General features: G+C 44.7%; 1 protein-coding gene across 1 annotated transcript in view; it reads left to right on the forward strand.

Moving 5' to 3' along the window:
* PRIM2 (DNA primase subunit 2) overlaps positions 1 to 26,316 on the forward strand; it is a 271,221-nt gene that overhangs the window by 237,164 nt on the left and 7,741 nt on the right. The window contains exon 13 of the mRNA XM_045008402.1: positions 11,921 to 11,989. Coding sequence (XP_044864337.1) covers positions 11,921 to 11,989 — 69 coding nt within the window. The remainder of the gene's footprint in view (positions 1 to 11,920; positions 11,990 to 26,316) is intronic.

The following is a 26,316-nucleotide window of genomic DNA, read 5'->3' on the forward strand; positions in this document are numbered from 1 at the left end:
GCATTCCGTGGCCTTGTGCCAGAAAGCCCAGCTCCTGTGGGAGTTCTGTATAGCCAACAACATCCTTCTGAGGGCTTTTCACCTGCCCGGCAGGCGCAATACGCTCGCAGATCGCCTAAGCAGGTTCTTCTCCCAACAACACAAGTGGTCTCTAAACAGGGAGGTGGCCAGGCAGCTCTTCCTACAGTGGGGCACTCCCCAGGTAGATCTATTCGCCACCGTCCAGAATCGCCTATGCCCACGATTCTGCCCCAGGGCGGGAGAGGGTGAAGGGGCGATATCGGACGCATTCCTAATCCCATGGTCGGGCCGCCTGTTCTACGCCTTCCCGCCCTTCCCCCGATAGGCAGCGTCCTACAGAAGGTAAAGGCAGACGGGGTTCAGATTATCCTCATAGCCCCGGATTGGGCCTGTCAACGTTGGTACGGGACCCTCCTGCGGCTTTTAGTGGCCCCCCCGTGCAGGCTGCTGCTCTGACCAGACCTCCTCTCCCAGGAGGGCGGATGTCTCCTCCATCCCAACCTGGCCGTGCTCCACTTGACAGCATGGCTGCTCTGTGGTTGAATGAGGAGGAGGGGAGGTGTTCGGAGGATGTTAGACAAGTCCTGCTCGAGAGCAGGAAACTCTCCACACTTCGAACCTACCTGGCCAAATGGTATCGGTTCTCCATGTGGGCGAGGGAGAGGGGTTCTTCCCCCTCCTCCGCATCTATCCAGCTCATCCTCGATTACCTCCTGTCCCTTAGAACCCAAGGGATGACTCCCTCCTCGGTCAGGATGCACCTGGCGGCCATTTCGACTTTCCACCTCCCGGTGCAAGGCCACTCGGTGTTTTCACACCACATGACCTCCCGGTTCCTCAAAGGGCTAGATCGGGCATTCCCTTATGCTAAAGCACTGGCCTTTTACTTAGACCAAACCAGGCCATTCCGTAAATCCCCTCAGCTTTTCATTGCTTATGCCGAGCGCATGAGGGGGCGACCGGTGGATAACCTTGTGCATACGCACTTGTTATGACCTGGCAGGGGTTCCCCCACCTCCTATAATGAAGGCTCATTCGACAAGAGCTCAGGCCTCGTCCACTGCCTACGTGGCTCACGTCCCTATTCAGGACATCTGCAGGGCTGCTACATGGTCCTCTGTCCATACCTTCTCATCGCACTATGCGATCATCTCCCAAACACAGGATGACGCCGGGTTTGGTAGGGCGGTGCTCCGCCCCAGTAACCCTTAAACTCCTACCCGCCTCCATCAGGTATAGCTTGGAGTCACCTACTGTGGAATACACATGAGCAATCACTCGAAGAAGAAAGGACAGTTACCTGTTCCGTAACTGGCGTTCTTCGAGATGTGTTGCTCAGGTGTATTCCACATCCCGTCCTCCTTCCCCTCTGTCGGAGTTGTCTGGCATGAAGGAACTGGGGGGGGGGAGTGCGCGGCTCCCCTTATAGCGCGATATAGAGGCGCCACTCCAGGGGTCGCAGCAGGGCTCCTCCACTATTGGTACTGCTAAGGGAAAATCTTCCGGCACCGGTGCATGTGGTGAGCATGCACACCTACTGTGGAATACACCTGAGCAACACATCTTGAAGAACGCCAGTTACAGAACAGGTAACTGTCCTTTATTTTATTAGTTGTAATCCTAAAGGAGGAACAGAGAAGGGAGAAAAGCATGTATGGAAAAAGTATTGGAGATGAATGAACACTACAAAAGGAGAATTCAGGGAAAAAAGAATCAAGAAATCACTTGAAATAAAACATATAAATAGAATATTCCACAATCTTATCATAAATTGATACATTTTATACATGTAGACAATTTATAAAGTAAAACACTTCCAAACTAAAAATTATATTCATATTAAATTCAAAAGAAATTCCAAATGTTAAAAATAGCTAGGAAGATATATATAGTACTTCCTTGTGCCTGTGATATTAATCTAGATTGTGCCTGAGAAATTTCCTTATATTCCCTCCCAAACTGTAGAAGGGAGGGAAACTCTGAAGAAATCTAAGAGTTTTGCTTTGGAGACTGGGGAATCTACTGTCATTTAAATCTGAACAGCTGTCAACTCAGGAACGGCCAGCGAATTAATAGAAAATGTGTTTCCCAGAAATAGCTGAAAATAGAGTTTGGAAAACATCTAATTTCAGACACTTCTAATTTACAAGTATAAAAACATATTAAATTAAAAATAGTATGTTAAAAAACTGGAAGGTTGCAAAGTTAAGCGCTCAGACACAGAAATGGCAGAGCTAAGTTTGTTCACACAGTAGACTTTCAGCAGTGGACTTCTGAAACTGAAAAAAAACACTAACATATAAATTATTTTATTTGAAAGTTTAAAATTAGAAAATGACTACCTTAATTTAACAATCTATCCAGGGGTTACTGCAACAAATATATTCACATGTTGACACCTTCTTTTCATTCAGCTGTGTACTTGCTTGTCTATTAGATATTTACTGTGTTCTTCACTAGCACTCTTAAAAATTGAGGTTTATGCCTCAGGGGCCTATAAAAGAAACGGGAAAAGTTAAGGGAAGGTTGTTTGTAGTGGAACCTCTGTGTAGATATTTTTGAAGAGACTCTGATGGAGCAGATGCTCTGGGGATTATTATTGCCCTTTTTAAAGCCTTATTTTTACTTGTATAAATGTTACCTTGAATATAAGCAGCCTTGCTTGTTGGCAGTGGATTTTAACCGTTCTGGTGATGGCAAGTTCTGAGGAAGCTATTGCATCACCACAATTAAAAAATATTATCACCTAAAATAGTGCCAACATGTGTGATACTGAAAACCATGAGACCAAATATTGTTTCCTACCAGAAACAATAATTGAGGAGTATTAATGGGGCATCAACTGTGCCAAAACTGAAAGAATGATTTCATAGACTACTGCTGAGCATTTTGAGGAAACAGTTTAAAGCAGATGGAGAAGTCAGTATAATATTTATGTATATGTTCTATAGAAATGGAACTGTCAGAAATTCATGGTGGTCACTGTAAAATACAAAGTAAATATTAAACATCAACAGAATGGCACATGCACTATATCAGTAAGTAACCAAAAGTCACAATAAAGTCCTAACAGAGCAGGTGGAGTTATGCTGAGGTGTTTAGAAACTGACCTGAAACTGAACAAAACAATAATGTGTTCAAGTGTGTTCCAGAAGCTGCACCTCAATCAGGGATTGTGCTGGAATGTCTCCTTGCCTCTGCAGGCCTACTCCTCACAACTGTGCCTAGTTGTGAATTTTTTGTATATAATTATAAAATCGTTAGTTTTATAGTTCCCTTAGTGTAGATTTAGTGTAGTTGTTAGTCTCAAATGGGACTTAGCCTAGGGACGGGGCATGCCCTGTCCCTGAGCTTCAGACCTTGTGACTTTTGCAAGAAACCCATGCCAGTCAGTGATCCCCGTATAAGCTGTTTGAAGTGTTTAGGGGAAACCCATGTTTGCAACAAGTGTTGTATTTGCAAGTTTCAGACTGTGGACCAAAAAGGAATGGGGCATTCGTCTCCGAGCACTCCTTATGGAGACAGCTCTTACTCCAGCCTCAGCGCCGCCTGAATTGGACTCTGTTCCTAGCACTGTGGTCTCGGTGCGGAGCATGCTGCCAGCACCGACTGCAGACCGATGCCAATCTCCATCCCAGTCAGGCCCCAACTCCCGCTGAGCGATCAAGCCTGCTCCAAGAGCTGCCCGCCACCCTGGGGACTGGCAGAGGCACTCAGCTACATAGCGATGCCATCCATGCTGGAGGCCTGTGCCGCCCACGCCAGGTACGGATGTGCCTCGTTTGAGGGGTAAACTTGCCTTGGGACCCGTACAATGGTCCCCATCAGCGCATCACTGCTCCTCGCCACAGAGGAAGTCCTGTCAGCACTTGCCTGAACAATGGCACCAGCCCGCAGACACGGGTCTCTGGCCTCCGGATTTCTTGGCATCAGTTCACGGATTCCAGGCAGTGTTTCTAGGGCTTGAGGCAGCGATCACCAGTGGGCTGGCGCAGAACTCCAGAGACATAGCACCAGTCTCCAGGGCCCCTGTGCCAAGAGCGCCTGAGCCGCTCTCCCAGTACGTAGCAGCTCTCCAGAAGATCAAGAGGCCAGTCCCTGGAGCCCCATCGCTGGACTGCCGGTACGGGTCACTGCGAGTGTGTTGACAGTCTGTGACATGCTGGTCTACCCGCTCATGTTCCCACACGACGGAACGGCATGGCCCAGGCATCGATCACCAGGGTACCATTGCCCATCTGCTGAACACTGCCACCGGTCACTGGAATCATGACACCGACAGCCATCGCCGTCCTACAGATTCTCAGCATCGGTTCAGGGCCAGAGCCGATGGGATCAGGGTAGACAGGTGGCCTTGGCACCGTCCTGGTCCCCCAGACTCATAGACTTTAAGGTCAGAAGGGACCACTATGATCATCTAGTCTGACCTCCTGCACAATGCAGGCCACAGACGTGTATCCCCCTCCTCGGGCTCCGACAGCGAGAAAGAGATCCTGCCTGCAAGATAGGGCCACCCATTAGGGGCATTGGTGTTCCCCACTGGGCCACCAGTAGCCTTCCCCCTGGCAACTCTGGAACCGTTGCGGATTTCTCCAACCATCACAGGAGCATAAGCTGGCCTCGGGGGCATCCAACAAATGGTTGGCAGCAGTCTCCTGCCCACCCCTGGACTTGGATGTTGAGTCAGAGCAAGCTTCCCAGATTCCCAGATTCCGGCAGCCTGAGGCTCCCATGGCAGAAGCGGCGGAGCTGGCAGACCTGGCCATACCTGCCTCCTCGTCGTCTTCATCTGACGAGATGATAGAGGGATCCTCTCACCCAGTTCCCCAGGATGATGCCAAAGGTCACTAGGAGCTCTTGAAGAGGGTCACCTTGAACTTGGGGCTGGAAGCCAAGGAGCTGGTAGAGCCCTCAGACTCCTTGTTTGACGTACTTAGTGCAGCAGCCCCAGCTAGGGTAGCACTGCTGGTGCACGAGGGAGTGGTGAGAATCATTAAGGCCCTGTGGCAGACACCTTCCTTGCTGCCCCCCTCTCCAAGTGGGCAGAGCGGAAATACTATGTCCCCGCTAAGGGGTCTGAGTATCTTTATACCCACCCCTGCCCCAAGCTCATTGGTTGTGTCGGCAGCATAACAGGCAGGGCCAACCGGGATCGACGCCTAAGAACAAGAAAGACTAAGAGGCTCAATCTTTTTGGTAGAAAGATTTATTTTACATCCAGCCTCCGGCTGAGAGTGGCCAACCCACGAGGCCTTGCTTGGCCATTATGATTTTAATATCTAGCAGTCAATGGCCAAGTTCTCAGACACGGTGCCAGAGGAACCCAGGAAGAAATTCCTGGTTATCGTAGATGAGAGCAGGGTGGTAGCCAGGGCATCCCTCCAAGCAGCCTCAGATGCGGCAGACTCTGCAGCCCAAACCATGGCCTCGGCAATTTCAATGAGGCGGGCGTCCTGGTTGCAGTCATTGGGCCTTTAGACAGAGATTCAACAGACCATCTAGGACCTTTCATTCGATGGTCTGGCACTTTTTTCAGAACAGACAGACAGTAAATTGCACAGCCTGAAAGACTTGCGGCTACCTTGTGCACCCTGGGCCTGTACATGCCGGGGCTGGCAAGGAAGCAGTTTAAGCTGCAACGGGCCTATAGGTTCGGGAGCCAACCTCAGTCAGAACCCTTCCATAAGAAGGGCAAGGGCTATAAATGCCACCAGGGCTATAAATGCCACCAAGGCCATCAGCCGGCATTGTCTGCTCACTGGAGCTCCACCCGTAACCAACCAGTGGTAAGCAGGTATTTTGAGGGTGTGCTCAATGGCGACCTTCCAGCCTGTGTCCTGGATCCTGCTCCCCTGTTACTTTCCAACTGCCTGTTCCCCTTCCTCCCTGCCTGGGCCTCTATAACATCAGACTGACGGGTTCTCAACACAGTAGCAGGGGGATATACCCTCCAGTTTATTTCTCTCCTCTCCTTCCATCCCTCCTCCCTGTCCCTCTTTAGGGACCCTTCTCACGAGCATCTGAGAAGGGCAAGACTTTCTCCGGGTGGGAGCCATGGAAGAAATCCCACTACATTTAAGGGGCAAGAGGTTTTACTCCCGCTATTTTTTGATCCCAAAGGCCAAATGGGGTCTATGGCCCATCCTCGACCTGCAGAACCTCAACAAGTATCTCAAGAAGTTGAAATTATGCATAGTCTCTCTGGCCTCCATCATTTCTTTCTGGATTTGGGAAACTGGTACACCACCCTTGATTTGAAAGATGTTTACTTTCACATATTGATATTCCATGCTCAGAGAGAGTTCCCACGTTTCATAGTTGGGACCACCCACTACCAATTTGTGGTGCTCCCGTTTGGCTTGGCAACAGCGCCAAGAGTGGTTACGAATTGCATGTCAATGGTGGTGGCCTACATCAGGCATTGGGGTATCCAGATTTACCCGTACCTCAGCAACTGGCTCATCCAGAGCCGCTCCAGGGCCCAAGTCCAATGCAGCGTCAAACTGCTGCACACCACTTATCAGGCTCTAGGCCTGCAGATAAACAAACAAATGTCAACGTTAGTCCCAATCCAATGGATAGAGTTTATTAGATTGGTACTCGACGCTACATGAGCCAGAGTATTTCTGCCACAGGCCAAGTTCAGGGCAATGTCACATCTAATTGCCAGCGTCACTGCACATCTGCTCACTGTGGCCCAGGTCTGTCTCAGACTATTGGGTCACATGCCATGCGAGGCTCAGACTGTGCCCCCCTCAAATGTGGCTAGTGACAGTCTACTCCCCGGCCAGACATCACCTGGACAAGGTCATCACAGTCCCTCTGAAGGTACTTACCTCTCTGCAGTGGTGGAATGCCCGAGGTTGGTGCTGGAAGGAGTGCCGTTTGAGAGTCTGTGACCCACGGACTCCCTATCATCGTATGCATCCGACCTCAGTTTAGGGGGCACATATCAATACGCTGCGGACTCAAGGGACATGGTCTCGAGAGGAGCTCGCGTTACATATAAATGTTAGGGAGCTCAGGACCATCCGTCTTCCTTCCCCAGCTGTCTGGTCGGGTAGTGCAGGTGTTGATGGACTTTCTATGTGTCTAAGTGGCCTCGACTTTCTGTGCCCACAGGCAGGGCGCGCGCACTCGTCGGCTCTCTGCCAGGAGGCCCTCTGCCTGTGGGACTTTTGCATTCAGCATGCGATCCACCTGGAAGCCTCGCATCTCCTTGGTGTCCGGAACATGCTGGCGAATCTCCTCAGCAGGTTCTTTTTCTCTGATCATGAGTGGTAGCTCCATTCAGTGGTCATCAAGGCGCTCTTGACGAGGTCAAGTGGGGGTCTTCCCAAGTGGACGTATTCGCCACCAGACAGAACAGAAAGTGTCATCAGCTCCGTTCTCTCCAAGGCCTCAGCAGAAATTCCCTTTCCGATTATTTTCTCCTGTCATGGTTGGGAGACCTGATATATGCCTTCCCGACGATTCCGCTTATCAGCAAAGTCCTCTCAAAAATCAAGAGGGACAAGGTGCAAGTCATTATGATTGCCTTGGCGTGGCCTTGCCAGCACTGGTTTGGCATGCTCCTGGAACTGGCCATGGCAGCCCCATGGCCACTGCCCAGCCCCGCCCCCCCAAACCTACTCTTGCAGAATCAGTGTCAGTTCCTGAACCCAAACCTTACCTCTCTCCACCTCATGGCTTGGATGCTGCATGGCAGAACCCAGAGGAACAGGCCTGCTCTAGTCAGGTACAACAGGTTCTCTTGGAAAGCAGAAAGCCCTCCACCAGAGCGACTTACCTGGCAAAGTGGAAGCGCTTCTACTGGGCGTCGGAATGCAACATTTCCCTGTCCCAATCATCTCTGCAGTCCATCTTGGATTACCTGCTTCACTTAAAGCACCTTAAAGAACTTAAAGCATCTTCTCTTCGATCGAGGTGCACCTGGGAGCCATATCGGCCTTCTACCCTCTCCTCCAGGGTAAATCTGTATTCTCGCATGAGATGTTGATCAGGTTCCTGAAGGGCCTTGAGCGTCTCTTACTGTCGATCTGGGACCTGGGACCCCAATGGGACCTCAACCTAGTCCTCTCCAGGCTCACAGAGCCTCCCCTTTGAGCCCATGGCTTCTTGCTCCCTTCCTCATCTGTCGTGGAAGGTAGCTTTTCTTGTAGTCACCGTATACAATATTCTACAAGGACAAGGTCCAGCTGCGGCCCCATCCGGCTTTCCTGCCAAAGGTGGTATCACATTTCCATATCAACCAGGATTTCTTCCTCCCGATGTTCTGTCCAGAGCAGTGGTGGGCAACCTGTGGCCCATCAGGGTAATCTGCTGGCAGGCTACGAGAGTTTGTTTACATCGACCATCCGCAGGCACTGCCGCTTGCAGCTCCCAGTGGCCGTGGTTCACCATTCCCAGCCAATGGGAGCTGTGGGCAGTCGTGCCTGCGAATGGTTGAAGTAAACAAACTGTTTCATGGCCCATCAGCGGATTACCCTGATGGGCTGCAGGTTGCCCACCACTGGTCCAAAGCCTCACTCGACCAATTAGGAGAGGTGGCTGCACACTCTGGATGTCTGGCACGCCCTGACATTCTACCTGGAGCACACCAAACCCTTCCATGAGTCGACCCAGCTCTTTAGCACAACAGTTAACAGGATGAAAGATCTTCTGATGTCCTCTCAAAAGATTTTTGAATGGGATCACCCCTGCATCAGTACTTGTTACGAGCTGGTGCAGGCTGTGCCTCCACTGATAGTGAAAACTCACTCGACTTTGGCTGCGTTCCTGGCACATGTCCCTATCCAGGACACCTGCAGGGCTGTGACATGGTCTTCAGTACACACACATTCACGACACATTACACCATCACCCAGTAAGCCAGAGATGATGCTGGATTTGGCAGAGCTGCGTTGCAATAAACACATCCATGAACTCCTACCCGCTTCTTGTGGTATTGCTTGGGAGTCACCTACAATGGAATGGATGTGAGCAAGCACTTGAAGAAGAAAAGACAGTTACCTTTTCCATAACTGGTGGTGTTTGAGGTGTGTTGCTCGTGTCCATTTTATGACCCACCCTCCTTCCCCACTATCGGAGTTTCCGGCAAGAAGAAATTGAGGGTTGGGGGAGCCGGCGGCACCCCTTATATCGGTGCATATGTGCTCCACTCCAGAGGGCACCAGAGCCAGTCCCCTACAGATACCACTGAGGGAAAAACTTCCGGCACTGGTACATGTGGTGAGCACACACACCTACAATGGAATGGACATAAGCAACGTATCTCGAAGAACACCAGTTACGAAAAGGTAACTGTCTTTTCCTGAGATGAACGGATTAGACTTAGATATTTCTTCTTTACTAATTACTTCATTAGAGATTAAAAAGCATAATGGGCTATACGGGAAAAATTCAGATAAATACATTTATTTACATGTCTAACAAAATTATGAGCTAAATAGATACAACACAAAACGTTAAAATAAGTACTAACCCATGTTTTCAAGAGTAATTACCAAAATATATTTCAGAAATAACACTTGAACAATAGCTAAATGTTTTTAAATGTAAAAACTACTAAACTTTTCATCCTTGCATGAATACTTATTTCTTTACATATATTTCAGTGCTAGGAAATATTCTTATCAAGCCTTTGTTCTTTAGGAACTAGTAGATTGCTCCATCTGTAGACTATCATAATCAGCACTTGGAGCTGTTAACTTCCAATTTTTAGGTTATAACAACTTAGAGCAGATTTCAGCCCAAGTGTGGCTTTAGAAGCAGTGTAACCTAGTAGATGAATCACTGGACTGAGACTCAGAAACCCACCTTCAGTTCCAGGATCTGCCCCTCACTGACTAGCTGTGTGGCCTTCAGCTGGTCACTTTACTTCTGTGTTTCAGTTTCCTCATCTGTAAAATGAAGATAATGATACTGACCTCTTTTGTTAAAGCTCCTGAGTTCTAAGGATGAAACACGGAATATAAGAATCTTACATGATTATTCATACAAATATTTACCTGTTGAGAACCCCCACTAAAATATCCATTTTATGCTTTCCATCCTTGGTTGTCATGAAGTGGGTGTTTTGTCATCCAAATATTCCACGTCACCTTCTAGAGCACAAATTGTATGTTCAAAACACACAAACCCAAAGACCCCCTCAACCAAATTAAATGACGCCTATACAAATTTTAGGGAGAGTGTTTTATGTTCATCGTAACTTTTAATGACTAACACTAAATTATACCATGGTTACTTTTGACTCCCTTAAGTTTTTAGTTCAGAGGTACAGGCAGAATTTTTTGGATGCTGTTTTTAATTTTAAAATTAGCTATGGACACTAATACAATGCTTAACCGTATAGCCTTTTACTTTCATTTTGTAGAAATAATAGGGAAAAATAAGATAAATTGTATTTGAACTATTTTGGACAATGTTTCTTCTTTGTTTTTCACTTTTTAAAAATCTTATTTTATTTTATTTATAATCGATTTCCTGCAAGACGTCAGATACATAGCTAGTCCCTGATTTCAGGCCCTATTGATTAGCTAGCTTGGGCCTTTGTCTTTTTACACCGGATTTAAAAGAAAGTGACAGGAAGCTTAGAAATTTAATCAGTTGGGCTGTAACAAAGGAACAGTGCAGTTATGCACTTCCTCGGCAGTGTGTAGTTATTTGAACTATTCTGCAAATGTAATTTATTTGTATATTGGTCAATAACTATAATGCAGCATCCAGTAATGAGGGAAGTAGGGATTGAAGCCTGAATTTACTGCAGTGACATAGAAAGGTTAACCATTGAAAAAAGGGCTCGAAATTAACATTTTTTCAGGAATTCTTTTTCCCTCTACTGAGGTTATCTCTTAATTCCAGCAGCTTTCTCTGTTTGATAAGCAGAGAGAGTACACATTTTGATTATTTGAGGGAAGGAGATGGTTATGCAGCTTTAAAAATTTTCAACTGATATTGCATTCCGCTGATAAGAATGCAGCACAGAAGAGATTACATGAGGTAGAACTGGGAAGCAAATTGTATTTACAAAAGATAGGATGATGCTCCTAATAGGTGTTCAAAACAGACTCTTCACTCGCATATTCTGCTGAGCTTTACTAGAAATAACTTCATTTCAAAAAGGGACAAATATGATTGAAGGTAAAAGCATTCCCCTCTTACAAATACTTTTCTAAAGGGTTTACATTAAATTTTCTTGATGGGAGCACAGCAGTATTTTATGTTGCGTCTATATGAAGTGGTAATGTGGAAAATAAAAATATAAAAAGTGTACTTGATTGCTTCATGCTTCAACCACTTGAATTACTAGATCTATATTTGCAATTATGTCAGAAATGTTACAATATGATATTAATATAATAATATATGGAGATATACCTGTCTCATAGAACTGGAAGGGACCTTGAAAGGTCATCAGGTCCAGTCTCCTGCCTTTACTAGCAGGACCAAGTACTGGGTTTGCCCCAGATCCCTAAATGGCCCCCTCAAGGATTGCGCTCACAACCCTGGGTTTAGCAGGCCAATGCTCAAACCACTGAGCTATCCCTCCCCCTGACAAAAGCTTTCTGATAATAACTGTCAGAAATAAAATATGAGGATTTATTTTCATCTTATTCCTGCTCTTAAATGTACTGAAATCACTAGAACATCTTTCTAACTGTGGTTGTTTTGTTTTTAATGCTACTAATGTATATCTAAGCAACCAGGGTATGATGGAACACAGCCAAAGTTATTACAGTACACAGGTGACAGGGGTGTCATGTGCAATATACTTTCTTGCATTATATGCCTGTCTGTTGTGAGGTATCTTATAAAGGTCAATGATAAAACATCAGTGTTGAATTCTTCAGTTCTGAATGAATGCTACTTCTGATTACTCTCCTTTTTTCTACAGATTTTGGAGTTAGTGAAAGGTATGCATTACCAGCTGGCCTGTCAGAAATACTTCCAGTTGACACATGATGTAAGTACATATTTAATTTTTATTGCACAATAAGCAGGGTGCCTTTGTCTCTAGAAAGGACCCTGGAAATCATGCATGAAACTCTAGAGGCTCTTTACAGTTATCACATCCATCATTGGTTGTCAAATCTTGTTAATTTTAATGAGTTAATTAGTATAAGCCTTTCTGCTATGTATTTTAGCATGATTTTTGTATAAAATATTTGATGCACATACATATCACTTCTGTAATATATAAAAATAGAAAAGGACAAGATTTAGCAAAACAAAATGCTTTTTTCTGAAAAGTCAGCATTTTTTAACATTATCACAAGCGCTAAAGTTGTCTGTTCTCTTTGTTTTAAAGAAAAATGCCTAATGAAATTTGTAGTGGATGCAACTAAAACTGTAACCACCAGCGAAAACTTGTTTTAGCCTTTTGTTTTTTAACATATTTCATCACATATAAACATAGTTGGTATCTTTAATTTATGGTGACTAATCATTTCATGACTTCCTACCTAATTTTCTTTCTCAGCTTGGTGAGTTTTTAATTATTTTTTTAATTATGTGGTTAGTGTTTGACTTAAGACAAATTGAAAACATTGACGATGAGAGAATTTTCTCTTTGCTTAGTTCATCTCCTATAATTACTGAATTTTATTATAAAGAATATGAAAAAAAAATTAAAAACTGGAAAGTGTCTATTTTATGTGCTTATAAGGCACCAATCACTGTAGCACCTCATAGTCTTTTAAAGTATTTATATTATGTGGTAGAGTCATACTATTATCCTCCATTTTACATATGGGGAACTGAGGCACAGAGAAGCTAGGTGGCAGAGCAGAGCCTTAAACCCAGGTCTCACAGGTCCTACGATAGTGCCCATCCTTCCTCTCTAGGACAAAGATGTCATTCAAATACAGTAAAAGCTTTGTTATCCAGCATGTTGAAGGAATGGGGAGTGCCAGTAAGTAAAAAATTCCTGCTTACTAAGACGGAGGGAGGGAGTTTGGGTGTGGGAGGGCACTCAGATTTGGGGGTTGGGGTGCAGGTCATGGGTTCTGAAAGGGAGTTTCGGTGTGAGAGGGGCCTCGGGGCAAGGGGCTGGGGCACAGGAGGGGGGTGCAGACTGCCAGATTCGGGCGGCGCTCAACTTGGGTGGCTCTATGCAAGCAACGACATGTCCCTGCTGCTCCTAGCTGGAGGCACAGCTGGGTGGCTCTGCACGCTGTCTCCACCCTGCCCCACCCCGAGTGCTGGCTCCGCAGCTCCCATTGACCAAGACCCGTGACCAATGGGAGCTGTGGGGGCGGCTCCTGCAGTCCCGCACCTCTGCCTAGGAGCAGCAGGGACATGTCCCTGCTTGCAGGGAGCCGTCCAAGGTGAGCACCACCCAGATCCAGCACACAGAACCCTAAGCCCCTTCCCACACCCTCTCCCACATCTGAACCCCTCGTGACCGTTCCTCGCCTAGGAGCAGCAGGGACATGTCGCCGATTCCGGGGAGCCACTCAGAGGCAGGTAGGGAGTCTGGCAGCCCTGCACCAACCAGACTATAAACCGGACTTTCAGTGAAGATCAAAAATGCTGGTTTATAGAATCTGTTTGGTAAAGTGCTGGATAACACAGCTTTTACTGTACTAAGCATATTTCATCAATTAAAAGCAGTTGTGTAAGGCTTTATGGTAGTTCATGTGGTACTGTTGTGCACATTGTGATGATGCTGGCATAATTGTGCACTGGTGACCTGAGTTATATGTGTATTTATCAGGAGATATAATAATGGTAACTCAGTTCATGGTCACTGGAGTCACCACTGTTGCTTATCATATGATAACTTAAAAGAAAACAATACATGGGTACTTTTTTTCTTTGAAGTTATGTGGTAATGTAATAAAGAGATTAATGAGTAGATTGAATAGCACAAGGGACTAATAATACTTTCAGTTCTAGGTCAGTGGTTCAAATTCAGTCTACATCAGCTGCAACTGAAAATCAGTACCATCTGAAGGTTGTTCATTTGCCTATGTAGAATTAATTTGTTGATCACAGTTCAGTTTCTAGTTCTTAGGTTTTCACTGTATTATAAAAATCATTTTACAGGAAATCCCTGATTATTTGAGATTTTGGGTATGTCCAACATTTGGATAAATCCTTAACTCCAAAATATATATAGAAATAGATTTTTGGATAAATACATTAAAATATTTTGAATGTCCCTGACATCTCAGTAGATAATCCAATGATTCATTGGCTGGGTGTGTGTGTAAAATTTTCAGAAGTGTCTAAGTGATTTAGGAGCCTAGGTCCCATTGAAAGTCTTGAGCTTCTAAATCACTTAAAGCACTGTTGAAAATTTTACCCAGGGATACTGAAGTCTGTCTTCTCCCTTCTAGAGGTGATCCTTTGGTGGGTTATATGAGGCAGCTTATATTGTGATAGTGCTGTACATGTTCAATGGATAAACAGAAATCTCAGTTTCCAGGATGGTTAAACTGGTGTATTTCATGAGCAATAATTCACTTACATTTGTGGGGGGGGGGAGATAAAAGAGATAAGAGCATAAACAAAATCATTTAAGAACTAGGGGGACTCTTCATAGTGCTCTGAACAACTGTGTTTAAGGGGATTGTTTTTGTTTCCCTGATTCCTTGCTACCTGGACCAGTGTGCTGGGAATGCTGTATACGAGTGTGTAATCAGTGACACAGAAAAATATATGTATACTGTTGGTAATATGAGTCTCTGAATAGTGGCTAAAGCTTAGGAAAATAGGAGAAGAGAACTATCAGTGTCAACAAGCATCCCTTGGAATGAAAAATGTATAAGCTAGTTATAATTTATTATTATAACAAGAATTATTAAAGGATTTGAAAATGCACCTTATAGTGATAGACTGAAGGAATTCAATCGATTTAGTTTAACAAAGAGAAGGTTGAGAGGAGACTTAATCAGTCTATAAGCACCTATATGGGAAACAAATATTTGATAATAGTCTCTTTAATCTATCAGACAGAGGTATAACAAGATCCAGTGGCTGGAAGTTGTAGCTAGACAAATTCAAACTGGAAATAAAATGTAATTTTTTAACAGTGAAGGTAATTCATCTATGAATCAATTGTGGTTGATTCATTCACTGACAATTTTAAAATCAATTGGATTTTTTCTAAAAGATATGCTGTAGTTCAGACAGGGCAGTAGCTCAAAGAAAGTATTTTGGAGGTGGTCTATTGCCTTTGTTATGCAGGAGGTTGGACTAGGTGATTACAGTGGTCCGTTCTGGCCTTAGAATCTATGAATTTATGAAACTTGAGAAAATAGCTCATCCCATTCCTTTGTGAAAGTGGTATGTCCTGCCCTGGAGTTCTTATTCTGAAATACCATCAGATCTATAACAGTGAGTTGTTAAATCTACTCTGTCCCCTGCATGTCAGACAGTCTTCATAGTGGGCATTCCCATGGCAACTGGGAGCAAACCAGATCTTTGCTCTGAGCTTGGGGTTAGGATTGCCCTGCGTAAAGAACTCTCCAGAAATCTCTGCTTCCAAATGGCACACAGGGCAGACTCCAGGAGTCTCTTTCACAGAACTTTTACATGGTTTGTAAAAGATTTGTAACTAATTATCAATCAGTTTCTTCTGGGTTTTGAGGTTTTTCTCCACAGAACTGCTGAACACATACATATATATGCTTTCTGAGGAGGGTTTAAAGCAGCATTTCTCAAATGTGGCCACCAGAGGCTTTTCTTATGGCCACAGCCTCCTTGGCAGTGATGGGGGAGGGGAGCAAAGCAGTGGCCCCTCCCCGAAGGCCACCAGCAGGGGTTGGGTCCTGCCCCCACCTCTGGAGACCCAAATGCTAGAGAAGCAGGCTGTTACTAGGGGAGGCGGGCAACAGGCTCCAGCCTTGGGCTCACCCCCATCCATTCCCCCCTGACTCCCACTGCCTCCTCTGCCCTCCCCCCCAATCCATTCTCCCCATTGCCTCTGGCCCCCACTACCTCCCTACCCACTCCCCATCCAGGGCTTAATTTTTCCCTGGGCTTGCCAGGGCTGAGTAAGTCTGATGCTGTGAAAAGTGATATTTGTATGTTTGGGAGTATCACTTTTCACAGCAGCAGACTTACTAGCTAGCAAGTCTGTAAAAAAGCAGCCAAAAAAGCAAAATCAACAACAAAAAAGACATGAACGTGTAAAGCACCTTATTGGTGTTTCTATTCTGTTTAGGTCCAATAAAGAATAGACACAAGCGTACATTATTTTTATGATTGAGTCTGCAAAAAATCCCAACATAAATAAATTGCAATGATTTGGACATGTATGTGTGCATATTTATTTGTCTTTCCTAAACTTAATTAGGAATTTTAGTTAAAATTGTAACAGCAGCCACCAGCAAGAGTTGGTGGCCGCACTCTGAGGCCACCAAAAATTTGTTTGAGAACCTCTGGTTTAAAGGTTTCAAAGTGGTAGCCATGTTAGTCTGTATCAGCAAAAAGAATGAGGAGTCCTTGTGGCACCTTAAAGACTAACAAATTTGCACTCTCCTAACTTCCTCCTTCAAAAATGACAGACACAGTAGCCCACAGAAAACCAGCTCGCAGGTGGTATCTTGGTGAAGTCCACGCTGAGATAGGTGAGCCGGCAACAATTCAATGGGGCTCCCAGCTGGTATGTGGGTGAGGGCCACATTGAGATGCTTGAGCAGGAAGCTCTCTTCACTGAGACCAAACCAGAATCAGTGGCATGGAGCCAGGAGTAAGTTTTTCAAATCCTCCTCTCCTCTCCCCAAGGTCTGGGACCCATCTTCCCACAGTTTACAGAGTAAGCAGAAAATTTCACTTGAGCCTTCTGACTAACATAGGAAGATGTGGTGGCTGGGAGTAGAACATAGGCAAAGTTGATTCAGAGATGGTTGAGAATGCTGCAAAACATACTCCCTTCCCAAAGGTGTTTACCGACAGGACTTCAGCTGCCATGAAAGGTGCCAGCTCTTGTGACCTTTCTGATACCAATGAGTCATTTGTCTTCACTGGTTCCAGCTCACTCCTCATTCTGTGCAGTCACTGCCCCCTCAACCTGGACAGGGAGCATGGGGTAAAGTGATTCAGATCACCTTGCCTGGGAGATGGACCTATCTCTCTTCCCCTCTGAGCCTCCTGGGGTCCCACAGGAGGTCATAAAGTGGCTACAGTTTTCCTTAGGGAGACAGTAGACTCCTTTCAGTTTCCCTAGTAGTGTGTGCTCTCTCTCTCACAGGGTCCCCTCCTCTTCTTTCAAGGGTTTGGCCCAGGGTATAAAGAAGGATATTGCTCACAATTAGCTGTTGAAAGGGCAGCACAAAGACTTAAAATCTCTTGTGAGAGAATCTTCCCTCTAGATCTTCAACTGAAAAGGAGGAATTTCTAAAATTGGGGCTTTGAGAGAGATACTTCAGACTCTCAACTAAGCTTTCCAGAATTATTAATGAATGGGGGTCTAATTTCACAGGTGCTTATGTTTTTAGAAAATGAAACACACATACAAAATTGCACCCTGAAAAGTTGAAAAAAAGTAATTCTTAGTTTGAAGGTGTAATTAAGATAATTCCTAGTTTGAAGTAATTCCTAGTTTGAAGGTATAATTAAGGTGGAATGGGAATTCTATATGAAGACCTGCTAATACCTATGGCCTTAAGTCTTCATTAATGTGGCTAACGTTAAGCTTGTTGCAGTCTCCTTAGTAAAGGGCAGCTGAGGGAGTATTCCCACAAACACACACAGAGGAGGGGAATAACATGATCTCTCACGCTAAACTTGGATACAGCAGCCTCAGCCCTGAGGCTGCAGTCTCATTGTGCAGATTTATGCTCAGCTTGGAGGCCCTTATCAGCGTGGAAAACAAGCAAACAAAAACATACATAAAATCTACTTTAAACCTGAAGTGTTTTAAGAACTGATGCTTCACCTGAATCTGATTTGCTGTACATTCAAAAATTCCAAAGCCTTGCATCAGGAGCAATTATGGCTCCACTTGAAGAAACACGAATTGCCAGCTAACATCTAATATCCTTCCAAATACTGTTGGTAATCTCTTTGGAGAGCACAGAGACACAGCAGTTACTGAGGCTTTAGACAAGGGAATAAGTCCCTTCCTCCTTCCAGTGAGAGAATTTTCAGCAGGTGTTCGCTTTTAAGCTACTGCTGCTCCAGAGTAGAAATTACACATTTAGAGACCATTGCTGCATTTCCTGAGAGTTCAAAGATCAAGGCTGGAGTTCTTTGGAAAACAATCCAGCTCCAAAAGCTTCTCTTTACTTGGCTTTCTCAAGTTTTCTATGGCATGTGTTATGCAGAAGGTCAAACTAGATGATCACAGTGGTCCCTCCTGACCTTAGAATCTGTGAAAGTCTGGGCTGATCCCCTTCCCCACCTCCGGCATGTTTCAGAGTGGAAATCAACCACCTCAGGAAATGGGTGTTTCAGTATAAGTCACGTGTTGTCCCAGGACAAGTTAAAAATTCACCAACACATCAACAAGACCACTGTACCATCAAGTGATGAAGGGTGCAGTAGCCCATCTCCTATACATTGAAACACTGAAACCCATTTTATGGCAAGACAGATATTTTGGAAAGGCCACAAGATTATTTGGAAGCAATGGTATGCAGCCCATTTTAGATCTTAAATCCACATGGAGATCAGTATTCCAAGTGGAAATATTGAAACCCACTATTACTGCAATATCTTTCCAAAACTTCAGAATATGAAAGTAAACTTCCTGGACTTGTAACTTCTACACCGATATTCACAAATTTCATATCAAAGCTCTGTTCAAGGGGAAAGGATACATATCTGCTCTTATCTGATGACATTCTCATCTGGTTACAGAGGACCCAGCAGCCATTACTACAAGCATTCAGAAACATGGCTTTGAGTGAAGAAGTTAAAGGAGCAATTGCAGCCATCACAAAACTCTAGCATCTAAGTTATCATCTAAGCCCATCTCTATTTCAGAAGGGAGACAGCAAATCCGACACTATTTTCTTCTAAGTATTAGCATCTCTCTCTATCTCTGACTTAGTGTATGGGCTAGTGAGTCTTGTGTGGATACCCAGTACAATTTGTGTGTAGCTTCCAGCTAACAATTGCAGCAAATCAGCATATAAAGATCTTGGCCCAGATTTAGTACTAGCATCTTTTGTTGAACTCGTTCTTAATATTATTTAACAGCTACCTAATATCAGGGGTTGGCTGGCTCATCAAGATACACTTAGAACCAAGTGAATGCAGATGAGATTAGCTAGCCTTTCAGTGCATCATACACCAGATTGGAATCATGTTGTTGAACTTATTTGCATCTAAGTCCAGTTGGAAAACTGAAGAGAAACAACATGATAAAGACACATTCAAAAGTGGAACTGTGGTCTACTTATCTTAGGAGTAGTCTAAAAGGCTTCCTTTTTGCCTTTCTGCCCTCAGCCACAGAGAGTAAAGATTGTGAAGGAACAGGCTACAGTGATTGTAATCACCTTCTCATTAACCATTTCAGATTTTGGTTCTCATATCTGATTGAACTGGAACCTCCTCTCAGACTCCCAATATATGTACATGCTTTCTAACGTTAGCTGGGCAGTGAGAGGAGGGAACTATGGTCACTCATTCTACAAAGGTGATAAACACCCTCCTGGCAACTCGGAGGAAATTCACAAATGATATCTACATATTACTTGAGGTTTAGATATTGGTATTACAAGGGACACACATCAGGGCAAAGTCAGCTGAAGCAAAGGACACACTACTGTTTTTACAAGATGACGCTCAGTAGGAGGCTCAAAGCCAACACTACTTGGAATGGCAAGTTAGCAACTTGACACATATTGCACTCAAAGAAACCCGTAAGAATCTTTTTTTACTGTCACATAATAGATTACTGAGGATCACCAATCAAATCAGTCCTCTGGCAATATGCAGATTCCTGTCATGATCAAGTCTTAATAAAACATACCTTTCAGCTTCACAATTGATAGATCTCTTTCTCTTTTCATTGAAAGTATTTTGCTGTGTCACCATCCCCTTGTCCAAGAAGGTTTTGGAAGTTGGCCTGTTCTCAGTGAAACAGCCTTCTACCAAATGCTTCATGAGCAGGGGGCAAAGATGTTAATTCTTTAGTGTTTGAGAAAGGGTTGATGGAAATCCCTGTAGTAGCCTCATGGCCTCAGTTATATGTTCTATCAAACATGGTAGATCTGTAAACTAACCAGCCCTTCATCTCCACGTCACCACAGTATTCCTTATGAAATAGAGGTGATGGTTGTTTCCTTCTGGATGAATCCAAATATCCTAAGAAAGTAAAATACAAAAGTTAGATGTGAGCAGAGCCTTCAAGGGAATAAAGATATATAGAGCAGACACTTTCAAAGCCTCTGTGGTAGAATTCCTCTCATTATCACATACTCCATTAAAAGAGTAGCAATTTTTATGGTCAGAAAGAACCATGTTATGAGGCCGTCCATAAGGCTACTCGAGGGCTTTCTATCAACACTTTCTCATATATTATAAAATCAACATCTTCACTCCTGCTAATGCAGCATTTGGTAGAAGAGTGTTACAGAACAGAGTACATCACTAACCCTGAAGTTCCTTTTCAATTCTACATGGGTAAATAGAATCAATCCTGAAGCCTCCCTCCCTTGCTAGGGATGATTTACTGCTTTCTACATTCCTCTGTAAAGACTGTCTGACATGGAGGAGACCGAGAAAAGAAAAAATCTGTCTTATCTGTGAATTTTCATTTAAGGAGCCTCTGACATAGAGTCTGACCCTCCCTTGGAGTACTGCATTATGTCCAGGGTTTCCCCCCTCCCCCCTTGCTATCACTCATTTAGTAAGTAGTTTGAAAAGGAAGAAGATGTTCCTCCAGAAAGTCCCACAATTTTATGTTAAGGCTCTGCTGCAGATGATTGGAGTTGAATAGCACTTTTAAAACTTTTACGTAGTATTTTTCAGCTTTGGAAACTATCCTCCTTTAAAGAGTGTCCTTTTGGGTGCTCCATTTCAGGTGCGTGTGCATCCCTATGTGCCTTCAATCAGAGATTTTCATTAGCAGTGTCCAATTCAGCCCTCACATGCCCTATACATCCTCATGCCCTGCACTGTGGCTATATCAGGCTGAATGGGCAAACTGCCCTCAGTTCCTTCTCAATTGCATCAGCCTGAGACAGAAGTTTGGTGTGTCGATCTTGAGCATGCCTCAACTAGATAGCTTTTGCTTAGTTTCTAGTTTAGCTTAGTTTAGGTGTTCGGTTTTTTCAGTCAGTTGGTTTAGTTACACTTTGGAGGATTGTTTTTACTTTTTCCTCCCTCATGGGAGGCCATCCTCTCTGAGAAAGCAATGCCCAGTTCACATGGTTTTAAATGCTGCATTACCTGCTGAGAGGCTATCCCAGGCAGCGATGGTCCCTCTAAGTGTGTTCACTAACTAGGAGAGTTGCTTCTCCCACAGAAGTGTAACTTCTGTTTAGCCCTTAAATCCAGGGCAAGAAAAAACTGGGAAAACAAGCTGCAGCTACTGATGGTTCCCTTTGGCCCACTTCAGAGCCAAGTCAGGACTCTGACTGTATCTAGCGATCCTTTGACTTCAGCTCAGCACTCCCCTAGAAAGGGAAAGGCTCTAGAAACCTACTCTAAAAGTCCCAAGAAGTGCAGCTCTGACTCCTCTCATAGAAAATCCACTTTGAAAAGACCTCACTCTCCAAGTAGGTCAATAGTCTTGGAAGCTTCTACCTCAAGGCTCATTACTGTAGAGGCTAAGGGCTCCTCCGGAACTGGCGGGGATGGGAAAGTCCATGGCTCTAAGAAAAAGCATGGCTCCACAAAGACTGCAGTATCCGCTGGAATAAATGAATAGAATAAACACAAAAGAGCAGCACCATTTGACATAGCGCCTCTTCCGGTACCTCCCCTAATGAGCTCTTTAGTACCACATAAGACTAAGCCTCTTTCTATATCAGCACCTACTTTGGAAAGCTTAAAATCCTCAGTACTGTCCAGTAGGAACAAGCAGACTGTCCCATCAGTACCGCAGCTCTACTCACTGCCGCAAGGCTTTAGGTATCCGAAGGATTAATCTGTGACTGCTGAACCAAAGTCTCCACGGCTTGCAAGTACCGAATGCCTCTTGGCACCAAGAAAGAACCACTTGGTCTCCAGATCCCTGCACATCACTGGTACCACCTGATTCACCCTTTTGGCTGGAGTTCCTCCATTAGAGGAGGAAGAGAATGATCGATATCTGACTTATCCATACAAGAACCCTTTTCTCTGAAGAGACAGGGAGGACTTCAGAGGAACACGTTATGCTTGATAGAAACAACCTTGGATACCACACCCTCCTCCATATGGTTCTCAATGCCCATATTGGGATCTCTGGTCAATACTGTTGGTAATTGTAATGACAGATGTACCCCTGTTGGTGTGAGTGGCATACCTCAGTGCTCATTCAGTAGGGGGCAAATGATCACCTCAAGAAACTAATCTCCGCAAGAACCTATTGGAGCTGAGGGCAGACAGAAATGCCTGCCTTCATTTTCTGCCTCTCATCAGCGACAAGTCTATCAGAGTAATGACAGACAATATGACTTGCATGTTTTATATTAATCGTCAGGGAGGCATGATATCCCTCTTTGTGTGCCAAAGCAATAAAGTTATGAAACTGGTGCATAAAACATCACATATGGATTTCAGCAATTTCTCTTCCTGGCATGCAAAATGTCACAGCTAATATTCTCAAAAGATATTTTTGTCAAGGCTACGAATGGGAGTTGGACTCCCAGATTCTCGATGGCATAGTTCAGATTTGGAGCTTTCTAGAACTGGACTGCTTCAGCAAAGCCACAAACAAAAAGTATAATCTGTTATGTTCAAGAGGGGATCTAGGTTGCAATTAGTTGGGGGATGCCTTCCTCCTACCTTGGAGGAAGAAGCTGTTCTACGCATTTCCCCCAACACCTCTCATACTTAGGGTGGTAAACAAAATCAGACAGGACAAGATCTGGATTATCCTAATAGTTCCGACGTGGTTGAGACAAGCATAGTTTCCTTATCTGTTTCACTTGTCTTGCTAGATAGAGAAATACATCTTCCCATCACTCCTCAACTTCTCTCCCAGGATGGTGGTTGATTGATACATCCCAATCTAGGAATGTTCTGTCTTGAGGCATGGCTTTTTGATGGTTCATGGGGTTAGTGTCAACCTGTTCTGCAGAAGTACAACAGATATTACTAAATAGCTGGAAAGATTCTACTGGAAGTACCTTCAGAAGTGGAGAAGATTTGGTCACTGGTGTGAACCCCAGGAAATGGTTCTTGAATTTTCCTTGCTTTCATGTGTTCTAGATTACCTGTTGCAATTAAACAAAACAGGATTGTCAAACAGTTCCCTCAAGTTCATTTGGTTGCTATAAGAGCCTTTCATTCCACAATTGAGGGTTTGCTCATCCTACAACTGTAAGTTTCATTAAAGGTCAAGGGGACCTTTTCCCGCATAAAGACCCCACTTCAGTTTGAGATTTCAGTTTAGTTCTCAAATGTCTCATGAAACCTCCTTTTGAATCAATGGCAACATGCTCAGTACTGAACTTTGTCTATGAACACAGCCTTCTTGATAGCCATTACATCTTCCCGAAGATTCAGAGAAAGTGAGGCCTTAATGTCAGACCCTCTTCACCGTATTCTACAAGGACTGGGTTTCCTTACATCCACAACTCAAGTTCCTACCTAAAATGTGGTCTGAGTTGAATTTGAATCAGATTATTTATTTACCTGTTTTCTTTCTGAAACCACATAATTCTAACCTGGAGACTTCTTTCCATACTCTAGATGCCAGAAGGGCATTAGCCTGGATAGAACTAAAGCATTTCAAAAGCCTCCTAGACTGTTCGTTTTGACTGTACACAGATTTAAGGGATCTGCTATTTCTACGCAATGACTGTCAATTACTGGGAGTCATTGTATGTTATAGTGCTGTCCACATCGGTGGCTTTACTTAAAAATGTCCCAGCATCTGAGATCTGCAGAGCCACTACATGGTCCTCAGTATTTACCTTCTCCAGGCACTATGCCCTGGTCAGTGTTTCTTGATCTGATGTGGCAGTTAGCAGTGCAGTTCTTTCTTCACTTCTGGACTTGACTCTGAAGCTTCCTCCTCCCTAAAGGGATTCTGCTTGGGAGTCACCTGAAGTGGACCACCTATAAGAACGCTACTCAAAGATGAGAGAGACTTACTCACCTTGTACAGTAATTGTAGTTCTTCTAAATATGTGTCCTTAGGTGTGCTCCACTACCCACCTCCTTCCCCTCTGCATTGGGGTTTCCTTGTGGGATTCAGAAATGGAGAAGGAACTGAGGGCAGTTCACTCATGCAGCCTGATATAGCCTAGGTGTGGGGTGCAAGGATGTGTAGGGTGCTTGCACAGGTCAAACAGACACTACTAATGAAAATCTCCAGTTGTAGGTGTGTGGGGCGTGTGCACACCTGAAGTGGAGCACCCATAGGGGGACACATCTCGAGGGACTAGTCATTGCACAGGATGAGTAATATCTTTTTCTGGAGAGTTCTTCCTGAGAGGCGGTCCTAATCCAGAGCAAAGATCTAGTCTGTCCCCAATGCCATGCAGATGAGGAATTCTTGTGACATTTTCCAGAGGTACTCAGGGTTGTGAGGCACCTTACTATTCCCTGCCATTAACATGAGAAAACATTGTCTGTGCCTGCCCGGAGTCTACTCCTTGACATCACCAGCCACAGGCAACACAAGCACTCCCCTCTCAGCCTATGCAGGCTCTGCTGTTCCTCTGCAGGTAAGCGATAGGTACACTCCAACCCCACAGCACGCTGAAGTTCCAGCCCCTGTTCCACTAAACACTCCCTGTAGCCAGAGTCTTTCCCCGCTGCCTCCCCATTGCCAGAGCCTTTCATCGCCCCACTTAGCTGCACACTACATTGAGTATAGACACAGCCTGCCTTTCACTGGAGCACGTAGATACACCTGTCCTAGACACAGCCTCAGGTGTAGATAAGACCTAAGATTTGTTTATAGTGAAAACAAGTCAAAGTTAGTTTAACAAAGAACAAGGACTTGAGAAGAACAAGTGGTTATATATAAAATAAAATCATAACATGCTTTTTAGAGCCTGAACTTAACTAACGAGACATTCTCCTGTCTAATAAAAGTTAGTTTTTCTCCCAAAGTTAAACAGCCAGACTAGGTGTGATCCTCCATTCATAAGACAAGCCAGTTGGCAGCTTGTCCTCTGCATGAAGATACCTGCATGTGCCTTTGCACCCCAAATGTAGTTCCAGACATCCATTGGATTCACTTGTAAACAGAATCTCCCTTACTGCTTCTTTATTCCTATATAGAATCTCCCCTGGAGACTTTCCAATCACTTGATTAGCAGGAGTGGCCAGGGGCTCAGGGAGGGAGGGGAGACGAGAGAAACAGGAGCAGCAGCTGCACATAGCAGTGGAGAAATGGGGGAGGAGGGCCACCCCTGCTCGGGAGGAATCATCTGGCTCAGCTGGTTGTCCAACTGCCCCCCTGCAGCTCAGGTACCTCCCCCCGCTCCAGACGCTGCTGCTCTTCCTGCCACCTCCGTCACGGCAGGTCAGGGAATCGGCAAACTCCCCGCATGGCGACTTCTTTGGTGGGCTGCCCTGGGCGACCGCCCATACAGCCCACCCCAAAGGATAGCCCTATAACTTCCTAAGATAAGGGCCTCTGCAGTCCAGCTACCTAGGGCCTGAACCTAGTGCAGAACTCCTCAGAGTTCAAAGCGATGGACCATCTGGATTACTTTGTGATAGTTAAAGCAAGTAACACAGGAATTTCTAAACCGATCACATGAGATATACAGATCTACAGAAAAATTACACAAAACCTGCATGTAAAACCCTTCCTTCAGTGTCCTCACCACTCTGAACGACCATTGGGTTTTGGTCAGTCCTTTTGGTAAAGAGTCAGAGTAGGGAAATAGACCTACAGGTGTCAGGTTTCTTGTGATATCTGATGAGGTCCTTAGTTACACCATTCAAATTACTTTGGACTTGCCTCATCTGTGATCTCATCCATAAAGATATTTACACAAATGCACTCCATATTTCCAACCCCAGACATTAAAAACCTATGAATCAGGGTGCCCCCCCAACTCATAAGATTTGCTTATAATCAGATATGTTAAAAATAATTGATTATGGGTTCTTTTTATTTGATGTCTAGTTGTTGGGCCATTAGAGTACACTTGGGGAACGTTTCAAACTTTTCTCAGCAACCCTGGGGGTGAGAAACTTACTTTTAAATGAAAGCTGAAATTA

Source organism: Mauremys mutica, chromosome 3 (assembly GCF_020497125.1).
Source record: "Mauremys mutica isolate MM-2020 ecotype Southern chromosome 3, ASM2049712v1, whole genome shotgun sequence".
Classification (NCBI taxonomy): domain Eukaryota; kingdom Metazoa; phylum Chordata; order Testudines; family Geoemydidae; genus Mauremys; species Mauremys mutica.